General features: G+C 44.3%; 1 protein-coding gene across 1 annotated transcript in view; it reads right to left on the bottom strand.

Annotated features, from left to right (window-relative positions):
- Positions 1-365: 365 nt before the first annotated feature.
- Positions 366-17,139, bottom strand: part of CAB39 (calcium binding protein 39) — a 63,115-nt gene continuing 46,341 nt past the window's right edge. Inside the window, exons 4-9 of the mRNA XM_056850154.1 lie at positions 14,785-14,903; positions 10,975-11,143; positions 8,743-8,802; positions 8,067-8,132; positions 6,222-6,365; positions 366-1,681 (exon numbers count right to left, since the gene is read on the bottom strand). Of these exons, the coding sequence (XP_056706132.1) occupies positions 1,493-1,681; positions 6,222-6,365; positions 8,067-8,132; positions 8,743-8,802; positions 10,975-11,143; positions 14,785-14,903 (747 nt within the window). The 3' untranslated portion in view covers positions 366-1,492. The remainder of the gene's footprint in view (positions 1,682-6,221; positions 6,366-8,066; positions 8,133-8,742; positions 8,803-10,974; positions 11,144-14,784; positions 14,904-17,139) is intronic.

Genomic DNA, 17,139 nt, shown 5'->3' with positions numbered 1-17,139 from the left:
CATGAAGTTGGCTGGTTGTGATCTTAGCGCTAATATTAAGATGAATAGATAACATTTTGATAACATAGTTTAGATATATTTAGCAGGTTTTTTAATGATCACAGTAACAAAAAACATGGTGCAAAATCAGTCTTTTAAAAAAATAAATACTGATAGTTTGCAGCATTAAAGAACAAGACACTGACATGAGGACAGTTATGAAGTTATGGTTGTTTGAAGGGGAATTATAAGTTATTTACTCTCACAACTATCATACTGAGTATTAACTACATTAGAGAGATTTTCGGTAGATACCCACAAGAAAAACAAATTAGTATCAATTTAGCATAATCTGCATAATTTGCAATTGGCTGAATGTAGCGCTAAAGATAAGTGAATAAGGCCAATATTCAAGAACACAGTTTTAGTGGGTTCCAGCACTATGTTTTAATCTATCCTAATTTTGATGGCACCCATTAGATCAGTGAATACAGGAAAACGGGGGTTTCTTCCTTTTAATGCTGCAGTATTTAAGAAATGTGAAATCAGCATTTCCATGTGATCCAAAAGTATTCATTACATATGAGCTTTCATTTGCAAAACTCCGTATCAGGTAAAAGTTACAGACTAATACATTAACATTCCTCTGCTGTACAAATTAAATCATTTTTAAAAGAAATGAGCAGCCCAAGGAGTTATATACAAAAGAAATCAGCAAGCGTCGTTGAAATGAAATGCAAAGTGTCACTGTTAAGCTCTACTGTCTGAAACACCTTCAAAGTGAAATTAACAAAAAAGACCCTTTAGAACGTATTTCCAAGTCTACAACTGAACCAGAAAAAAAATCAAATGTCAAAAACAACAACAAAAAAATCTATAAAGCAGTGAAAGGCATATATACATTTTCCTTATGAACTCTGAGATTTCACTCTTTAGAAGTTGCTATGTTTTGCTATCAGTTTTATTTGCAAGACAACTCTTCATCCCAGTAAGCTCACATCTTAGATACATTTCCCCTTTGATTACAAATAAAGCACTGCACGTTTTGTTTTTTAAATCAAGGCATACAATCTTATACTATGGTGCCAGATATGCACAGATCACATTGTGCTCGCATCTCATACAAAGTTAAGTGCAAACATACGGATTGAACCAGATTTGCAAGCATGCACCCCATTGCGTAAAATCTAATCTAACACCTTCTTCTATCCCAAACTACCTTCTATATATTTGCTTTCATGAACCAATCAGCTTTCCCTCCCAGGATTTCTAAAAACAAGCAGTGTGCTTGAATTCAGACACAAATACCAAAAAGTCCACATTGTGCAAGAAAGCAGCAGCTAGGTTTTGTCAACTTGGACTAAAAAAAAGAAAAGAAAAACAAAAACAAACACTGTTCACTGAACAGCAGATTAGCAGTAATGTTCCTCATGAATTGATAAGAGTGCCTGATGCTGAATATCTAACAGCAAATGCTGAATTTGGATTTAATATTTTAGGGGTTTATAGGATATTAAGCTTCTTGCTGTGCTGGTCTTTTCAAATCCCTGATCTGTTTAACTAAATAGGTCTTCTCATCATTAAATTGTTCGTCCTCGGTCCTGTCATTCTGAAACTTGCTGAGGAACTCAATAAGTTTGGTCTGGTTCTTTAAGAGAATATCTAATATAGGCTGTGTCTTGTTAGGATTGGCTACAAACACCTGCAATGAAAAGAAGAAGAAAAGTTCAGTTGATATAATCACAGTAAATGAGAGACAATGAAATATAGATTTTTCACTTAATGTAGAAATTCCAAGGAGCCCAGTTTACAAGGAGGCTAAAAGCATATACTGTATTTTTCGCTCCATAAGACGCACTTTTTTCCTCCTCAAAAGTGAGGGGAAATGTCGGTGCGCCTTATGGAGCGAATGTGCGGAATCCCACCCCTCCCGCCAGCCGGCTGCCTGCCTAGGCAGCGCAGAGCAGTTTAATCTCCCCCCCCATGCGGTTCCCATTCCTGAGCCTCGGGACAACAGTACTGAGTAGACAGTACTGACTTTGATGGACCGAGGAGAGGGGTCTGGTTCAGCATAAGGCAGCTTCACGAGGAGGGGCCCGTGGCTCAGTGGCAGAGCCTCTGCTTGGGCATAGCAGGAGGCCCCCGGTTCAGTCCCCGCGGGGCACCTCTGCTCCCACCTGCCCCTGGCCCAGGCGAGCCCGGCCTCCGCTTTCCCCCCCCACTCGCTGCATGGAGGCCGGGAGGGGCGGGCGGAGAGCGAGGCCGGATCCTGCCGCCGGGATGATCCGCCGGGCCCTCCCTCCTTCCCTTCCGCTTGCCCGGCCTCCGTGCAGCGGGGATCGCCGAGGGGGAAGTGGGAGAGGGGGGAAGTGGGAGAGGGGGGGAAGTGGGAGAGGGGGGGAAGTGGGAGAGGGAAGAAAGGAAGGCCGGGGTGGGGTAAGCCTGAGGGGGAGACGCCGCCTTTGCTCAGCTGTTGGGCGGGGTGAGGGCGCTTCAGGACCGGGAAGCGTGCGGGGGGGGGGAAGTTTAAACCCCCAACGCCCCCCTTCCCGGGAGTCCTCACAGGAAGGAGGCCTGGGCCAAGGGTCGAACATGGTGGTGCTGGGGCGGCTCCTGCTGCTGCTGGGCTCCTGGGCGGCCGGTGCAGGAGGTAAGCAGACCCGCGGCCTGGCTTCCTTCGCCGGGTGGGAAGGAAGGAGGGTCTCCTCAGAAGGGGCTCCCCTCCCCCCCGCCCCTGCTTCCCCTCCCCCACCATCCCCCCTCCCCCCGCGGGCATAGGTGGCGTCTCCCTCTCAGGCCTACCCCACCCCCACACCGGCCTTCCTTTCTTCCCTCTCCCACTTCCCCCTCGGCAATGCCCGCTGCACGGAGGCCGGGCGAGCAGAAGGGAAGGAGGGAGGGCCCGGCAGATCATCCCGGCGGCGGGATCCGGCCTCGCTCTCCGCCCGCCCTGCCCAGCCTATGTGCAGCGAGTGGGGGGGAGGCGGAGGCTGGGCAGCACCGGGCTCGCCTGGGCCAGGGGCGGGTGGGAGCGGAGGCACCCCACGGGGACTGAACCGGGGGCCTCCTGCTATTCCCAAGCAAAGGCTCTGCCACTGAGCCACGGGCCCCTCCTCGTGAAGCTGCCTTATGCTGAACCAGACCCCCCCCCCAACTCGGTCCATCAAAGTCAGTACTGTCTACTCAGACCGGCAGCGGCTCTCCAGGGTCCCAGGCAGAAAAGGGTCTTTCAGATCACCTACTTGCCTAGTGCCTTTAACTGGACATGCCACTGGGGATTGAACCTGGGACCTCCTGCATGCCCAGCAGAGGCTCCACCACTGAGCTCACAGCCCCCTCCCCATGGCTCTCCAGGGTCTCAGGCTGAGATCTTTCACATTGCCTACCTGCCCGGTCCCTTTAACTGGAGATGCCAGGGGATTGAACCTGGGACCTCCTGCATGCTGAGCAGAGGCTCCGCCACTGAGCTCACAGCCCCCTCCAAAATACACACGAACACATGAAGCTGCTTTCTAATGAATCAGACCCCCCCCCCCCCCGGTCCATCAAAGTCACATTTGTCTACTCAGACCGGCAGCTCTCCAGGGTCTCAGGCAGAAAAGGGTCTTTCCCATCAACTATTTGCTTGGGCCCTTTAAACTGGAGATGCCACTGGGGATTGAACTTGGGACCTCCTGCATGTTGAGCAGAGGCTCTGCCACTGAGCTCACAGCCCCCTCCAAAATACACATGAACACATGAAGCTGCTTTCTAATGAATCAGACCCCCCCTTGGTCCATCCAATTCAGTATTGTCTACTCAGACTGGCAGCAGCTCTCTAGGGTCTCAGGCAGGGGGTCTTTCACATCACCTACCTGCTCGGGCTCTTTAACTGGAGATGCTGGAGATTGAACCTGGGGCCTTCTGCATGCCAAGCAGGGGCTCTGCCACTGAACCACGGCCCCTTCCCCATTACGCCACTCTTGCACATATCTAGGTGCAAGTGGGAAGGGAGAGGCCTCCAAGCCCTCCTGCCCCAGCCAGTGGGTGGGGGCAGGGGGGGGGGTTCTGCAGAGAAGAAGGGGCCCAGAGAAGAAGAGGCCCCTTTCTCTGCAACACCCAATCACCCCCACCTGCAGTTTAACCTCCCCCCCACCGCGCTTCCCGGTCCCGAGGCTCAGCTGTTGGGCGGGGAACCCCCCCACCCGGCTTCCAGGGACTCCCTGTACAGCGTGGGGGGGGGGGGGGAGGTTAAACTGCTCTGCGCTGCCTAGGCAGGCAGCGCAGTTTAAATACCCCCCGCCCGGCTTCCAGGGAGTCCCTGGAAGCCGAGTGGGGGGGGGGTCTTGAAAGTTCTCCACGCTGCCATCCCAGGCAGCGCGGAGGAGTTTAAAGACCCCCCCCCCCGCTGGGCTTCCAGGGAGTCCCTAGAAGCCGGGCGGGGGAGGGGGTCTTTAAACTGCTCTGCGCTGCCTGGGATGGCAGCGCGGAGGAGTTTAACCTCCCCCCAGCACTTCCAGGTCCCAAGGCTCAGTTTCCATCCTAGGCAGCGCAGAGCACTTTTAAGACTCCCCCCCCCCCGCCTGGCTTTCCAGGGAGTCCTTAGAAGCCGGGCGGGTCCCCGCCCAACAGCTGAGCCTCGGACCGGGAAGGGGGGGGAGGTAAAACTGTTCTGCGCTGCCTAGGCAGGCAGCGCAGAGCAGTTTAAAGACCTCCGCCCGGCTTCTAGGGACTCCCTGGAAACCGGACGGGGGTCTTTATTCGGCAGAATATTTTTTCTTGTTTTCCTTTGCGTCTTATGGTCAGATGCGTCTTATGGAGCGAAAAATACGGTAGTCAAAACTATACTGAGTGGGGCCAAAAAATTAAGTTGTATAAAATTTTTATTGGAATTTTAGAGATGAACGTATGAAACCAAGGCAGCAATCCTGAGGTGTGTGTGTGTGGGGGGGATCCCCTTAGGAGACAGAGTGACCGCACGCTGGCATAGGTGCCACTTTATCATGGGATAAAGGGGCAAACACACTGGTGTCTGGGAGGCACGGAGCTCTGCCAGCCCCCGCCGCCTGCTCAGCCACTCCGGGAACTAAAGCCCAGAAGAGAATGGCCACGCCGGCATGGGGGAAGCATTCCCGGGGTGTTCTCAGGGGCAGAGCTGCCTCTGGGCAGCTTCCTAACCCCTTTCATCCCGGGAATGCCCCTGAGCTGCGGCAGAGCTGCACCATCTTTTTTGGTGGTGCACCCTCGCTATTTTCAATGGGGCATTTCCCTCCATTTTGCCTTTTTTTATTTTTAAAAATCTTTTGTTTCCTCTGTGGTGGCCAAGAAGCCTCGGAGGCGGCGGCATGGCTCTGCCACTCCTGGCCACTGTGGATCTACCCCCCATTTAGGAATAGGCTGTAATACGTAAAAATACCACGTAATATCATCGTGATTTAGTTAATCAGAATACCCATATTCACAATCAGTGCAGCACAAAGCAAGTTTGCTTGCATTCAAACTACGTAAAAATTAGGACTGTGATATGAGTCGAACAAGTGCAGGACCTGCAAGGACCTATGGGGGAGTGAAAAATCCCACCCACCCCTTGTCTCCCTAATGATGTTTGTTCATCTCCCTGCTATTTCTACCTCTGTTCCCTAACTCCCTTCTTTCTCCCACTCCCACTTACTACATTTCCTCTTTCTGTCTCTGCTTGTTTTCCTCCTCCACCTCTTACCTTCAGCTCCTCCTATTTTGTGTATTGGGTTGATGAAGCAACATAAATTGGCAACAGAAAGCACATGCTTCTGCAAATTCTCATGCTGGAAGAAACACTGTTCCTTATTGAGCTGTCTGCACATGCAGAAATCGTTTTGCTTGTATGTTTTGGTTCCTCCCTTTTGCAGCCCCTCTTACAGATTTTTTGGCCCTATGATGGAGCATTCTTTGGCTATTGCTTATTTGGTAAAATTTAGCTATTTGGAAACATTTTCATCAAAATTTTGTGGATTAGATTATTTTAAGAATAGAGAAAGAAAAGGGTTTCCTTAACTTGCTTGTTTCAATGACTTGGAGCAAAAATGAAAACCTATTTTGAAAATGAAAACCTTTATTAAAAACCTATTTTGACTTTAAAATGTAAATTGCTTTGTACAATGGGAGTGGCAATACTTCCCAGTTATCAAAGCAGCTCATTCAGTTTTATTGCACCATCCCAATGTAAAGTTTACTGTAAATATGGGACTCTTTACCATCTGTCCATTTGAAAAAGCTATTTTTACCTTAAAGACGTGAAAGGCTTCAAACTGAATGTTGCGACTCTTGTCTCGTAGAAGATTCATCATTAGTTTGAGATTTTCAGGTTTACTGATGTATTTTGTCATAATCGTGAAGTTGTGCCTATCCAATAGCAATTCACCAAGCAGCTAAGGAATGATAAAAAAAAGTGAATTGGAGATATTTTCCCCAAGGGACATATAATTACAAACACTTGAAAGATAAGGGCAGCATTCAAAATGTTGTTCTTAATCCATAACGATATCTGAAAGTTTCAGACAGCGTTTGATGTTGTGGTTCCCCCTGAGTACCCATTCAAACCTTATTGTATCTAAACCTTCACTTGTACAGTGGTAATGAGGAATCTGGGCATGAGGCTACCCTTCCAAGACATTACGTACATGTCATCAACCCCCTTAAAATCAGTTGTTTGTGCTACTTGATTCACATGTTCAACTGTCCAGGGACCAGCTCTTGCAGGATTTGGGAGCATCAGAACACTACTCTTGCCTGGCATGGAATAATGTGCACAGCATGGGCTAGGGGAGGAAGGGTGAGAGACTGGGAGAATATCACCTGTCAAGTCAGTCTGCATGCACATTAGCCTTGACATCCTAAGCTGTGTGTGTACAAATAGTGCTGAATCTTGCCCTTTGTTCTTAGAGATAAGAAATCACACATAACTGAATTGATAGCTAAAGTGGTAAGTTTTGATGTGATGGATGTGCATGCAAATTTATAAGGAAGATCCATATATTAGTAACATTTCACAGGGATGAAATCAACTGTGAATGGAATGAGCTTACGTAAAGTATCCCTCCTATTTCTCTCTTCCTCCTGCATCCTCTGAAAACTGAGGACTGATTGGACTCTTGGGAACAGAATGGGATGTGGTATGCGTGTGGGTAGGAGTAAGTCAGCAGAAATCAGCCCCCCCCCCCAACTATAAAACAGAGCAAGAACTTGCATTGGTGGGATTTCTGCTGATTCCGCTTTCTCACACATCCCAATATGTTGACAGCTCTCAAGAGCAGCTTCGGGGGTGGGGGGAGGGGAGTGGGTAGGAAGACATATGCACCATGAACTCATTCTGTTCATGATTCACTGGATCCAGCTATTTATTGGTAGATAAAACCTGTAGAAGAGTGCTCCTTTGGAGTTTGCACTATGGATAAACAGAGTGGTACCCTAGAGCAGTGGTTCTCAACCTTTTTCCAACCGTGGCCCCCTTCCGACCTTGTTTCCTTCCTGTGGCCCCCCTGTCCTACTGGTAGTAAGGCAGCTATTTAAATGTTTTGTTTGTAAATAGCCAAGGAGCAAAGAAGAATAAAAAGCCACACAAAATGCACACATGCAGTTCTTATTGGGAAACTGAAATTTATAAAAAATACCCCACAAAAAGGGAATACAACATGCTAATAAACAACAATGTTCACATACAAGGGAGAACAAAGCCTATACCACAGTTGTACGATTACAGCGATACAAAAATCCACAGTTGCAAACGATGCATAGAAGTGCAATGAAGAAAGTCATGTGTTAAGTTTTCATGTGTTTCTGTTTTCTTCATTCTCACTTCGCTATGTGGCCCCCTAGTCTCGTGCCGTGGCCCCCCCATTTACGCAATTTTCACCTGTGGCCCCCTTGGAATATCCTGCCCCACCCCCTGGGGGGCCATATGGCCCCAGGTTGAGAACCACTGCCCTAGAGTATAAAATCCTTGCTGGCAATCATCACATTCTTTTAGTAGTCTGGAAAGACACAAAAGTGAATACCTCAATCCTACCATTAGCACCCAGCTATTCTGAAATAGTGCTGTTGTTACTCATACGTGCCATAATATCTCTTACCTTAAGTGACTGTCGTTTTGTCACATAGTTTTCTGAATGGAGTAACTTTTCGTATTCACTAAAGAACTAAATGGAGAAAGGGAAAAAAATCAAGACTTCAACTATAACAAGAATTCTGATCCCAAGTGAGTACATGAAACTGGAAATATGCATAAAAACACAGAAACAGAACAAGTTGCAATTGCAAACATTTCTGACGCATTACTCTCTGGAATGCTTTAACTAGTTCTGTTTGAGACGACTAAAGGAAACGTACAGGGAATTCTTTATGCAATTAAAAGTCAGCAAGTAAGATTTGCATTCTTATCATATGTGGCCAGTAGATGGAGCATATTTATCACATTTTCCTTTACAGGATAAGTCTCAGATGTACCAAGAAGAACAACTGAGGCAGTGCGCCCTCTAGATGAAAAAAAACAACAACCTTCTAATGTGAAATCTAGAAGCTCCTGTCAAACACTAAAAAACTAAATTCTAGGTTGACTGTAAATTCTAGGTTGACTGTAATACAAGAAAATTTAAAAAATTACAGTGATCAAAACAAATACATACACACATGTATTTATTTGAAAAATAAGAAACTGGGAGAAGGAAAGGTTTTCATTAGCTGTCTTGCTCGAAAGGCAAATCCTAGCAAATATCAGAGCAGCCATCCTGAGGAAGTGAAACTACATACCCTATCGTAATGCTGTTCCAAGAACTCTGCGCTCAGCAACTTGTGCCGTGTAAGCAAATCCTGAAAAAAGATACATTTGATAAATTAAGAGGTATTTCCCTTTTAAGTCCCTAGGTTAAGACAGAATGGTTTCTTTTCCCCTGGTTGCCACAGCTAGCCCTTTTACCAGAAAGACTGCATGGGCCAACTGGCTGCAGCCAAGCAACGAAAGTCTTGTGGAGTCGTGAAGACGAAAACATTTACCATGGCATAAACATTCAGAAGCTTTTGTCACTGAGCACTGTGGTAATCCCTTTTACATGTTCCTTTAACTCAAACCATCCCAAAGTTAACCCATTCTTGTCCTCTCCCCCAAAGTACCAACCCCTTTTCTGATGGCTGTGTACTTGATGGTCAAACAGTATTGTTTTTTTAAATTCTGGTAGTGTTTTGAAGAACTTATTTTTTTTAACAATTCAATGTTTATGAAAATTATGCATCTTATAATACAGTTACAAACTCACAAAATTAATCAAGGTAGGGCTAACAAGTCTTTCTGAATGGGGGGAGGAGAGGGGAGAGAGATGGACTATTTTCCGTATGGATCAAAATTTCTTTTCCAACTATCACCAAGGCTGCTGGAAGGTTACAGGGAGGTCCAGGTATATCCTGTGGTATTTTATCAGCTTCGACCGCTCCTCAAAAAGCAGGATCTGGCCATGGCGATCCAAGCTCTGATCACATGCAGGCCAGATTATTGTAATGTGCTCTATGTGAGGCTGGTCTTTGAAAACTGGAAACTTCATTTGGCCAAAATGCGGCAGCCAGGCTGCTGTTGGGGGATGGATACAGGGCTCATATCGCCTCTGCTTAAAGACCTGCTCTAGCTGCCCATCTGTTTCTGGTACAATTCTGTGTGCTGATTTTTACCTTTAAGGCCCTAAATAGCTTGGGGCTGGGGTACTTGAAAGACCGCTTCCTCTCCAGTTCTGTCCAGCCATTTAAAATCTGCCTCTCAAGCCCTGCTCTCTTTTATGTTAATGGCTTATTTTAGTGGTGATACATATACGTTGTTTCTTTGGCCTTGTGTATTTTTTTTTTTACCTTAAGTTGCCTCTAGCAGGTCTCTACAGAGGCGGATCAACAAAAGCCACACATATTTAATTACAATAACAATAATAAATTTTAGTCATCCTAGCTTTAATGGTATGATACAGATAAGGCTGATTTCAAGGTTACTAAGGAACATCCCAGCTGAACCTGGCCCACTTTCAAACCAGGGATGTCAAATGAGGGGAGTACTGTTAACCAATACTATTGGCAGCAATGAAAAGTATGCCCTTTGAGAGTATTTTGGATGACTGTTTCAAAAGGCACTGAAAGTGTTTGCCAAATGGCTTCATTTTCCCTTCTGTGATTCAAAGCCAAACCTGATTGACTCTGAGGGGTGACTGTGTTTATTACACAATGCCTAAATGTCTAGAGTTGCCTATAAGAAAAATATGGTGCAGTTGTAAAAGGGAAGGGGGAGTGCTGACAAGGTAATTTTTTTTGTTGCCACCACGTCACAGCTGACTTATGGCGACCCCATAGGGTTTTCAAGGCAAGAGATGTTCAGAAGTGGTTTGCCATTGCCCTGCCTCAACGTCACGCGTCCAAGGTCACCCAGCAAGTTTCCATGGTAGAGTGGGGATTCGATCTTAGTCCGACACCTGAATGAACCACTATACTACGCTGGCTCTCGACAAGGTAAATATATGTAGAAAATAATTACAGGAAGCATGTTTTTAAGAACACTGTCACAATTTAGTGCGTTTTGGAAGGGAAGCATTTCCCACCAGACTTTAAAGTCATACTTTTGACATGAAAATCAAAATGAGACATTTGGCTCAACCATAAATCAAACCAGATGCACTTCAAATTACACATTACTGAACAAAGTAGCCTGAAAGTCCAGTCAGTGAAAATATAAACACTGCTTTGTGGGAGACAGAGGCTTCTCTGCCGATACTCCTGAAACCAAGTGAATTCTGTTAATTTGTCTTTAGGAAAATTGAAGTTATGCAAGGCTCACCTGCTTCAGCATGCGCTTCTTAGGGACTTAAATACTGGTATTTTTGCAGCTCGTGTTACTGCAATGCTGCTAATTTGCTAATGCTGGGTTAATTGTACATGCTTCTTGATAACTTATATTTTCCTAAACATGACGGAGAAGGCATTTTTAAAAGAGTCATCAAATATACAAAAAATTACCTTAAAAGTGGCAAATGCATCTGAAGCTATATCAAATGTTGACATTTCCACATATCTGAAAAAGTCATAAAACTGCTCTGACCACAAGATTATTTTTGCCAGTGGTTCGTGTCGGATGCACTCTCTTAACATAATTCCACAATTCAGAGCGATTTCTGGAGATTCATACCTGCAGAGTGAGAAATCAACACCTCAGATGTACGTAGTTATTGCAAGCTGTTATACATAACCTTCTAAATAACCTCCTCAAAAATGGTTTCGGCAAACAAGCAGTGTTTATATTATCAACTTTACAGTGTCAGTGAAATGGCTAATACGGAGGACTATTAATTATTAAATCCTCAATCTGTTCATATTATAGACGTTTAAATGTCAATGTTTCATGACTAGATGCACTACATAGAAAATGATACAATAAATGGATTCCAGTCTGAAAAAGTGACCTAGGAGCAAGTATGCTTTGGAAGCAGTGTTACAATTTATGTATCTGCTACTCCAACTTGCTAACAGTTGTGCAATAGCATGTATAAATTCAATTTGTTCCGATTTTACCAACTGCATGGCTATTCAAGGAGATTGTATTAACCATTAAAATATGAAATTTAAATAATAAGGCTGAGCTCCCCAGGAGCGTATGTACTACCAGGAGTTTTCCAGTCCCCTGCTTCCCCTTCAACACCCAAAAAGGTGCTCCTGAAGATGGAAGGACCCTTTGGAGCAGTGCAAAGGGATGCCAAGCTGGAAAATTGCCACCATACCCCTCCGACATGCGCATGGAAGTGCTTTCTGCTTGTACATGGAAGGGGAAAAGGGGAGTTGGATCATGGCCTAGGAAACTGTGTGCAAATTCCAGTTCCTTAGAGAAAAAATCTGTTCTCACCAGTGACTTAGATTCTTTCTAATGCCTTTGGAATTTAACTTAAAATCTGCCAAAAACAGCTTATAAGAAGTCTGCTTTTCTTTTGTTAAAAACGGAGGGAAAACAACCTTACCATTTAGTGAGCAGCTCAAATGTTCAGGTAGCTTATCATGGCTTGATACTGGGGGGCCAGAGACAGTCATCACAGAGTCCTTCATGGATCTGGTGGGGTGATCACTTCCATTTTATGCCTAACTACTACCTCATCTCCGTACTCTAATTATATGCAGTTATGACTTACCAAACAACATGGATGTTTACCTTCCACAGAAAATATTTACCAGCCCACTAACTACTACCAGCTGCCACGGGTGGAGATTATTTACTGTTGTGGGTAGAACATAATAATGGGGTACGGCAGAGCCGTTATACTATCTAGCAGAAAAGGCAGCCTAAGCAGAGAGGGACACTGGAAACTTTTAGTGTTGATTATAGCTGGCACCAGTCATTAAAAAAAGCCCTCCGCCATGGCTGCAGGTTGACCCTATCTGGAATCATGAGCACAAGTTATATCTTGCTTTTCTGTACCATAAGGAGTCTCAAAGCGGCTTACAATCATCTTCCCTCCCCCCACCCTCCACAACAGGCACCTCTACAGCAATTTATTGGACGGTATTTTCTAAAATAGTAACAAGGTGTCCTGGAAGGACTTGCAGGACAGGGGAAAACCCATTCCCCGCTGGTTCTCACTATTGCCTATTTTTGCTGTGCTCTCTGCCTCCACTGTGGCGCCAACTGTCAGGTACCATTTTGGGATCTTCTGGCAAACCAAAATGCCATCCAAATTCCCCTGCCCGTTTTTTAAAATCCCATTTTTTAAAACTTTTCTTATTTTTCTGTAAACTAGGCATTTTTATTGGGTTTGCAGAAGCATGTCTTATTTGTGTGGATTTGTGTGGATTTTTGAGATACACAGTCCCTGTATATGTAAGAAACCTAGTGTACTACCTGAAGTTGTATGAAAGCTCTATTCAGTTTAAAATAAAATGTCTCTAAGGTTATAGTGGCCAACTGGTATGCGCTTTTATTTAGGAAGTCTATAGTCATCTTCAGAGGCCCTACTATGGCTGCCCCTGCCTTTTGAAATTAGGCGGGGGGGGGGGGCAACTTGGAAGAGAACATTCTTGGTCGTGGCATCAAAACCTTGGAACTCTCTCTTGAGAGAGACTTGCCTGTCCTCTTCTGTTGCCATCTTCTACCAGCAGGTGAAATTTTTTTTGCTTTGTTTTCTTCCCCCAGTGATCCTTCCTACCTGCCGTATGTTTCAGTTGTTGTTTTATATGTGTATTTTAGCTTGGTTTTAATTGTTTTAATAATTTGTTTTTGTTTGGTTTTAATAGTTTTTAAGGTATGTTTTTATTACAATGCTGTTATCTGGCATGGCAGCCCTGATGAGTGCAGAAAGGAATATATATTAGGTAAATAAATAATAATAATTTTTAATTTAAATACATTATTCTAAATTGGCCCCCTTTTTCTTCATGTGTCCCTTCAGAAACCCTAGTCACAGACAGCGATTTTCCTTTCTCTTTCAACCTGGATCATAATCTCAAGAACTGTAATGGATCCATTAATGTGACTAAAACACTAGTTGAAGGAGTGGCCATAAACACTTTCCAAAAATGCCATCTGTTCAGATTTTTAGGTTCCTTCTGCCATTCATATTTATTTATACTTTTCGAATATACTCTAAACAGAAGCTTCAACTGAACTTTAATAAAATAAAAATGTTCTTACTGGGATGTAATGCCAGATCCTTTTACATCAGTAACTCAGTATCTGCAAAGGCCTCCTAACATTTTGGTGCTGGTTTTCAGTATGTATTGCCTGCTTTGCTCTAGTTACCAGATTCTAGGGTGTAGGAGTGGGCTGGTTAGGAAATGAGGCATCAACTATGTCTTGCCTAATAATGTAAGTCAATCTCTCCTTCACTTTAAGAAACATGGACATTCTCAGTTATGAGATGCAACGTAGATAATGGAGAAAGCAGAGAAGTATTTTTCACTGCTTTTCTTGAGAGCAGGGGGGAGAAAATGTATTTTCCAAAATTCGGTTACATAGGTGATGAAAAAAATGTCATCAAATCCAACAAACTTTGAATTATAATACAAAATAGCTAAGTAGAAGAACTTTTTTATTATACAAAAAGCTCTCAAAAGTGTTATACGGATGGCCCCAGCTCTTGCTTTTTGTGACTTTTCACAACATTTAAGTGCCTTTGCATAATTTTTTTAATAAAAGAAAGGGAATCTAGTTTCCTCTTAACTATTTAGCAAAACAACTTCAAATATCCTTTTGTTCCAAACAGAACCAATACAAAGCTACTTGTTAATCTGGTGTAAGGCTTCACATTTGTTTCACAGGAACTGGGTGTCGAAAAAATTTGAGCATGGTGTCTGATATAACAATGCAGACAATGTAAGGAGAGGAAGCAGCAATCTGGCAGGGAGCGAACCAATGAATTAAGTCTTTGTTTGAGCAAGCCTCAGCCAATGGCGTGCCATGGCTACAAGAATCACGTATCAAAAGCAGGCGAACTGGGGAGCAGGACTTCAGTATGACCCAGCAGGCTTTTGGAACAAACAGCAATTGGACTGATACATGGTAAACAACAAAAGGACCAGTCCGCACAGCCAGATTCATCCCCAATATGCATGAAAAAACAGCATCATGATCTTGTGGGCAAACTGGGAATATAGCCCCAATCACACCTCAGCCAGCCACCAGCTCTTTCCACAACTGTGGCTGAATGTTTTCAGGTTGACACAAATATTTCCAATTAAAGACAATGCATAGGGACTATAAGGACCACAGCTGTTATTATGTGATACAGGCTTAAAAATGTGTACATGCAGCAGTTTACATTTACTTATCCAACATATTAAACATACCCTTTTAGCAGCATGAATAGTATATTTTGCTGAGTGCAGATGTATTCAACTGTGGGAGTTCTTGTACCAATCTGTCTTCTCAAAATGTTGTTGAATATCTGAGCCACATCCTTTTTACCCTGCCAAAAATATAAGCCATAGGACACAATGTTAGCAATATAAATGACAAGGCACAACATTTGTAACTTTGACTCCCATTTCAAGATAATAATACATCAAGGATAAAATTTTAAAAAAATACACATATGAGCCCTTGCACCAATCCTCCCATCAACTCCTGATCGCTGTGCCACCCCCTCCCAAGGGTGTAACCTTCCTTAGCCCAGGTTACAGTTCCAGGAACAGGTTATAGTTCCAAATATATGGAATAGCCTATTCAATGAAGTCCCGACAGCACCGTCTCCATCAGCCTTTAGAAACTGTATAAAGCAGCTCTGTTCTGGAACACATTTCACTGATGTTTCATGGCATGTGTAATACTGAGGAAAGTTTTCTGTGCCGGGTTTTGTGACGTGGCTGGCGGAGAATTGGTTTAGTGGCTGCTTTTCATGCTGGGAACTTTAATTATTATGGATGCCTGTTGGCACTTTTTTTCCTGAAAGCCACCTTGGACTCTCCAGGGAAAAGAAGAAATATAAGCATTCTCAATAAAACAAACTTCTCACTAGCCAATGCAAATACACACAGCAACAATCTAAGGTAAAGTGTGCCACTGAGTCCCAACCAACTCAAGGCAACCCCATGAAGTTCCACCTCATTGGGTTTTCAAGGCAAGAGATGAGCATAAGTGGTTTGCCTCTGAGTAACAGCCCCAGTCTTCCTTGGCTACCCCCCATCCACCAAGGAGCACCGATCTAGGTGATTCTGTTTTCTTCTAGCAATTTTATTCTATAATAGTAAATGAAATTGATATCTACAATGACAGACAAATGTTCCAGATTGATACTGGAAATTCTCCCTCCCCACCCCTCAAGTCTGATTTCACATGCATTAAAGTGAGACAAAACCCCCACAGCCCAACATGTCAAGCTGTGTGCAGCTTCCCCTGGCCTGTGCTGAACATCCCATGTTAACTGTTCGTATGTAAAAATGTTCCAATCAGATAGCCCTGTGAGTCAGTTCTAAGTTCTGGGTGGGCGGGCACAATCCAGTCCATCACGGAGCATTTCAATGGGCTTTAAGAGTCCCTATTTCCTCTCTTCTACCTGCTCATAAATAGGACAGAGCTAGGGGCATTAGTGTGATCACTCCCATACATATATGTAGTACTTTGTGCCGAGGTGATGACCCCTTCCTTGTGCAGCCTGCATGCAAGTGCAGGGGAAGAGATGAAAAGAGCTGTATGAGAGTCCTCCAAGACCGGAACACTACTCATAATAGACTAAAGCATGTCATCCCCCATCCAGGCCGTCCAGGTGAGGGGGTGCCAATAGTGTGACCGACAGCACTGGTCCCTACCACCAAGACTGTATCATTTAAATGTCATCCCATGTGAACCAGTCACAGAAAACTGGGCCCCCTGGCCTGGTTAGCTGAAGCCGAGCTGTGGTCAGAGCATAAGCATCTTGCAAATACTGGGCTTTTAAAAGATTTTAACTATTGTAAGCTAGCCCAAAGTAGCACCAGAGCTCTTTGTTCTGGCAATGAGTAGTGCAGTGTTTCTGTAAACTGCCTCGCCCAAATCCCACGGAGCACAACTGTCAAGCGTCATTCACTAGCTCAGCCAGCTTTGCCCAGGGTCCCATGATTCCTTCTGTTTTTGCCATTAGTAACAGCATTTCCTTGTAAGTCGCATAATGAACTTGGTAATGGTACATAGCAATACACAATTAAGTTATTGTTTGAAGCATTTACTACTTCCAAGTGATGCAATTTTGTCACTGATGATAAACACACACAATAGCTTGGCAGGAGTTGAGAATAAAATCTACCATCCCTGACCTATGCAGAAGATGCATGAGGCGGAGCACTTTTTAAAAGGGGAAACCTAAACCATTACTCTAGGAATTGAAGTACTGCCTGCTTTTGATAGCAATAAAAAAACATTATGTGTTGCATGTACTACATCAAGGCAACAAAGCCAACGTATTAATGAAACTGGAGGGAGGTCTTTGTGTACATACCACTAGACATTCCTTGAGGAATGGATACACCTCTCAAGAATAAAGCAGCCCACAGCTGTACACAATGAGAAAACTGGGATGTAAAATCTATCACTGGGGGGAAAAATCATACCTAACTTCAAACATCACTTAATTCCCCCCCCCAAAAAAAACAACCAATGCCAGCTCTAAAGGATGGTAACTCTCCCTGTGGTAGCACAGGGAGCAGACCCTCCCCTTTCTTTGTAAACTG

Source organism: Euleptes europaea, chromosome 5 (genome assembly GCF_029931775.1).
Source record: "Euleptes europaea isolate rEulEur1 chromosome 5, rEulEur1.hap1, whole genome shotgun sequence".
NCBI classification, from domain to species: domain Eukaryota; kingdom Metazoa; phylum Chordata; class Lepidosauria; order Squamata; family Sphaerodactylidae; genus Euleptes; species Euleptes europaea.
The sequence above is the reverse complement of the archived record's forward strand: the minus strand, read 5'-3'. Positions and strand labels throughout refer to the sequence as shown.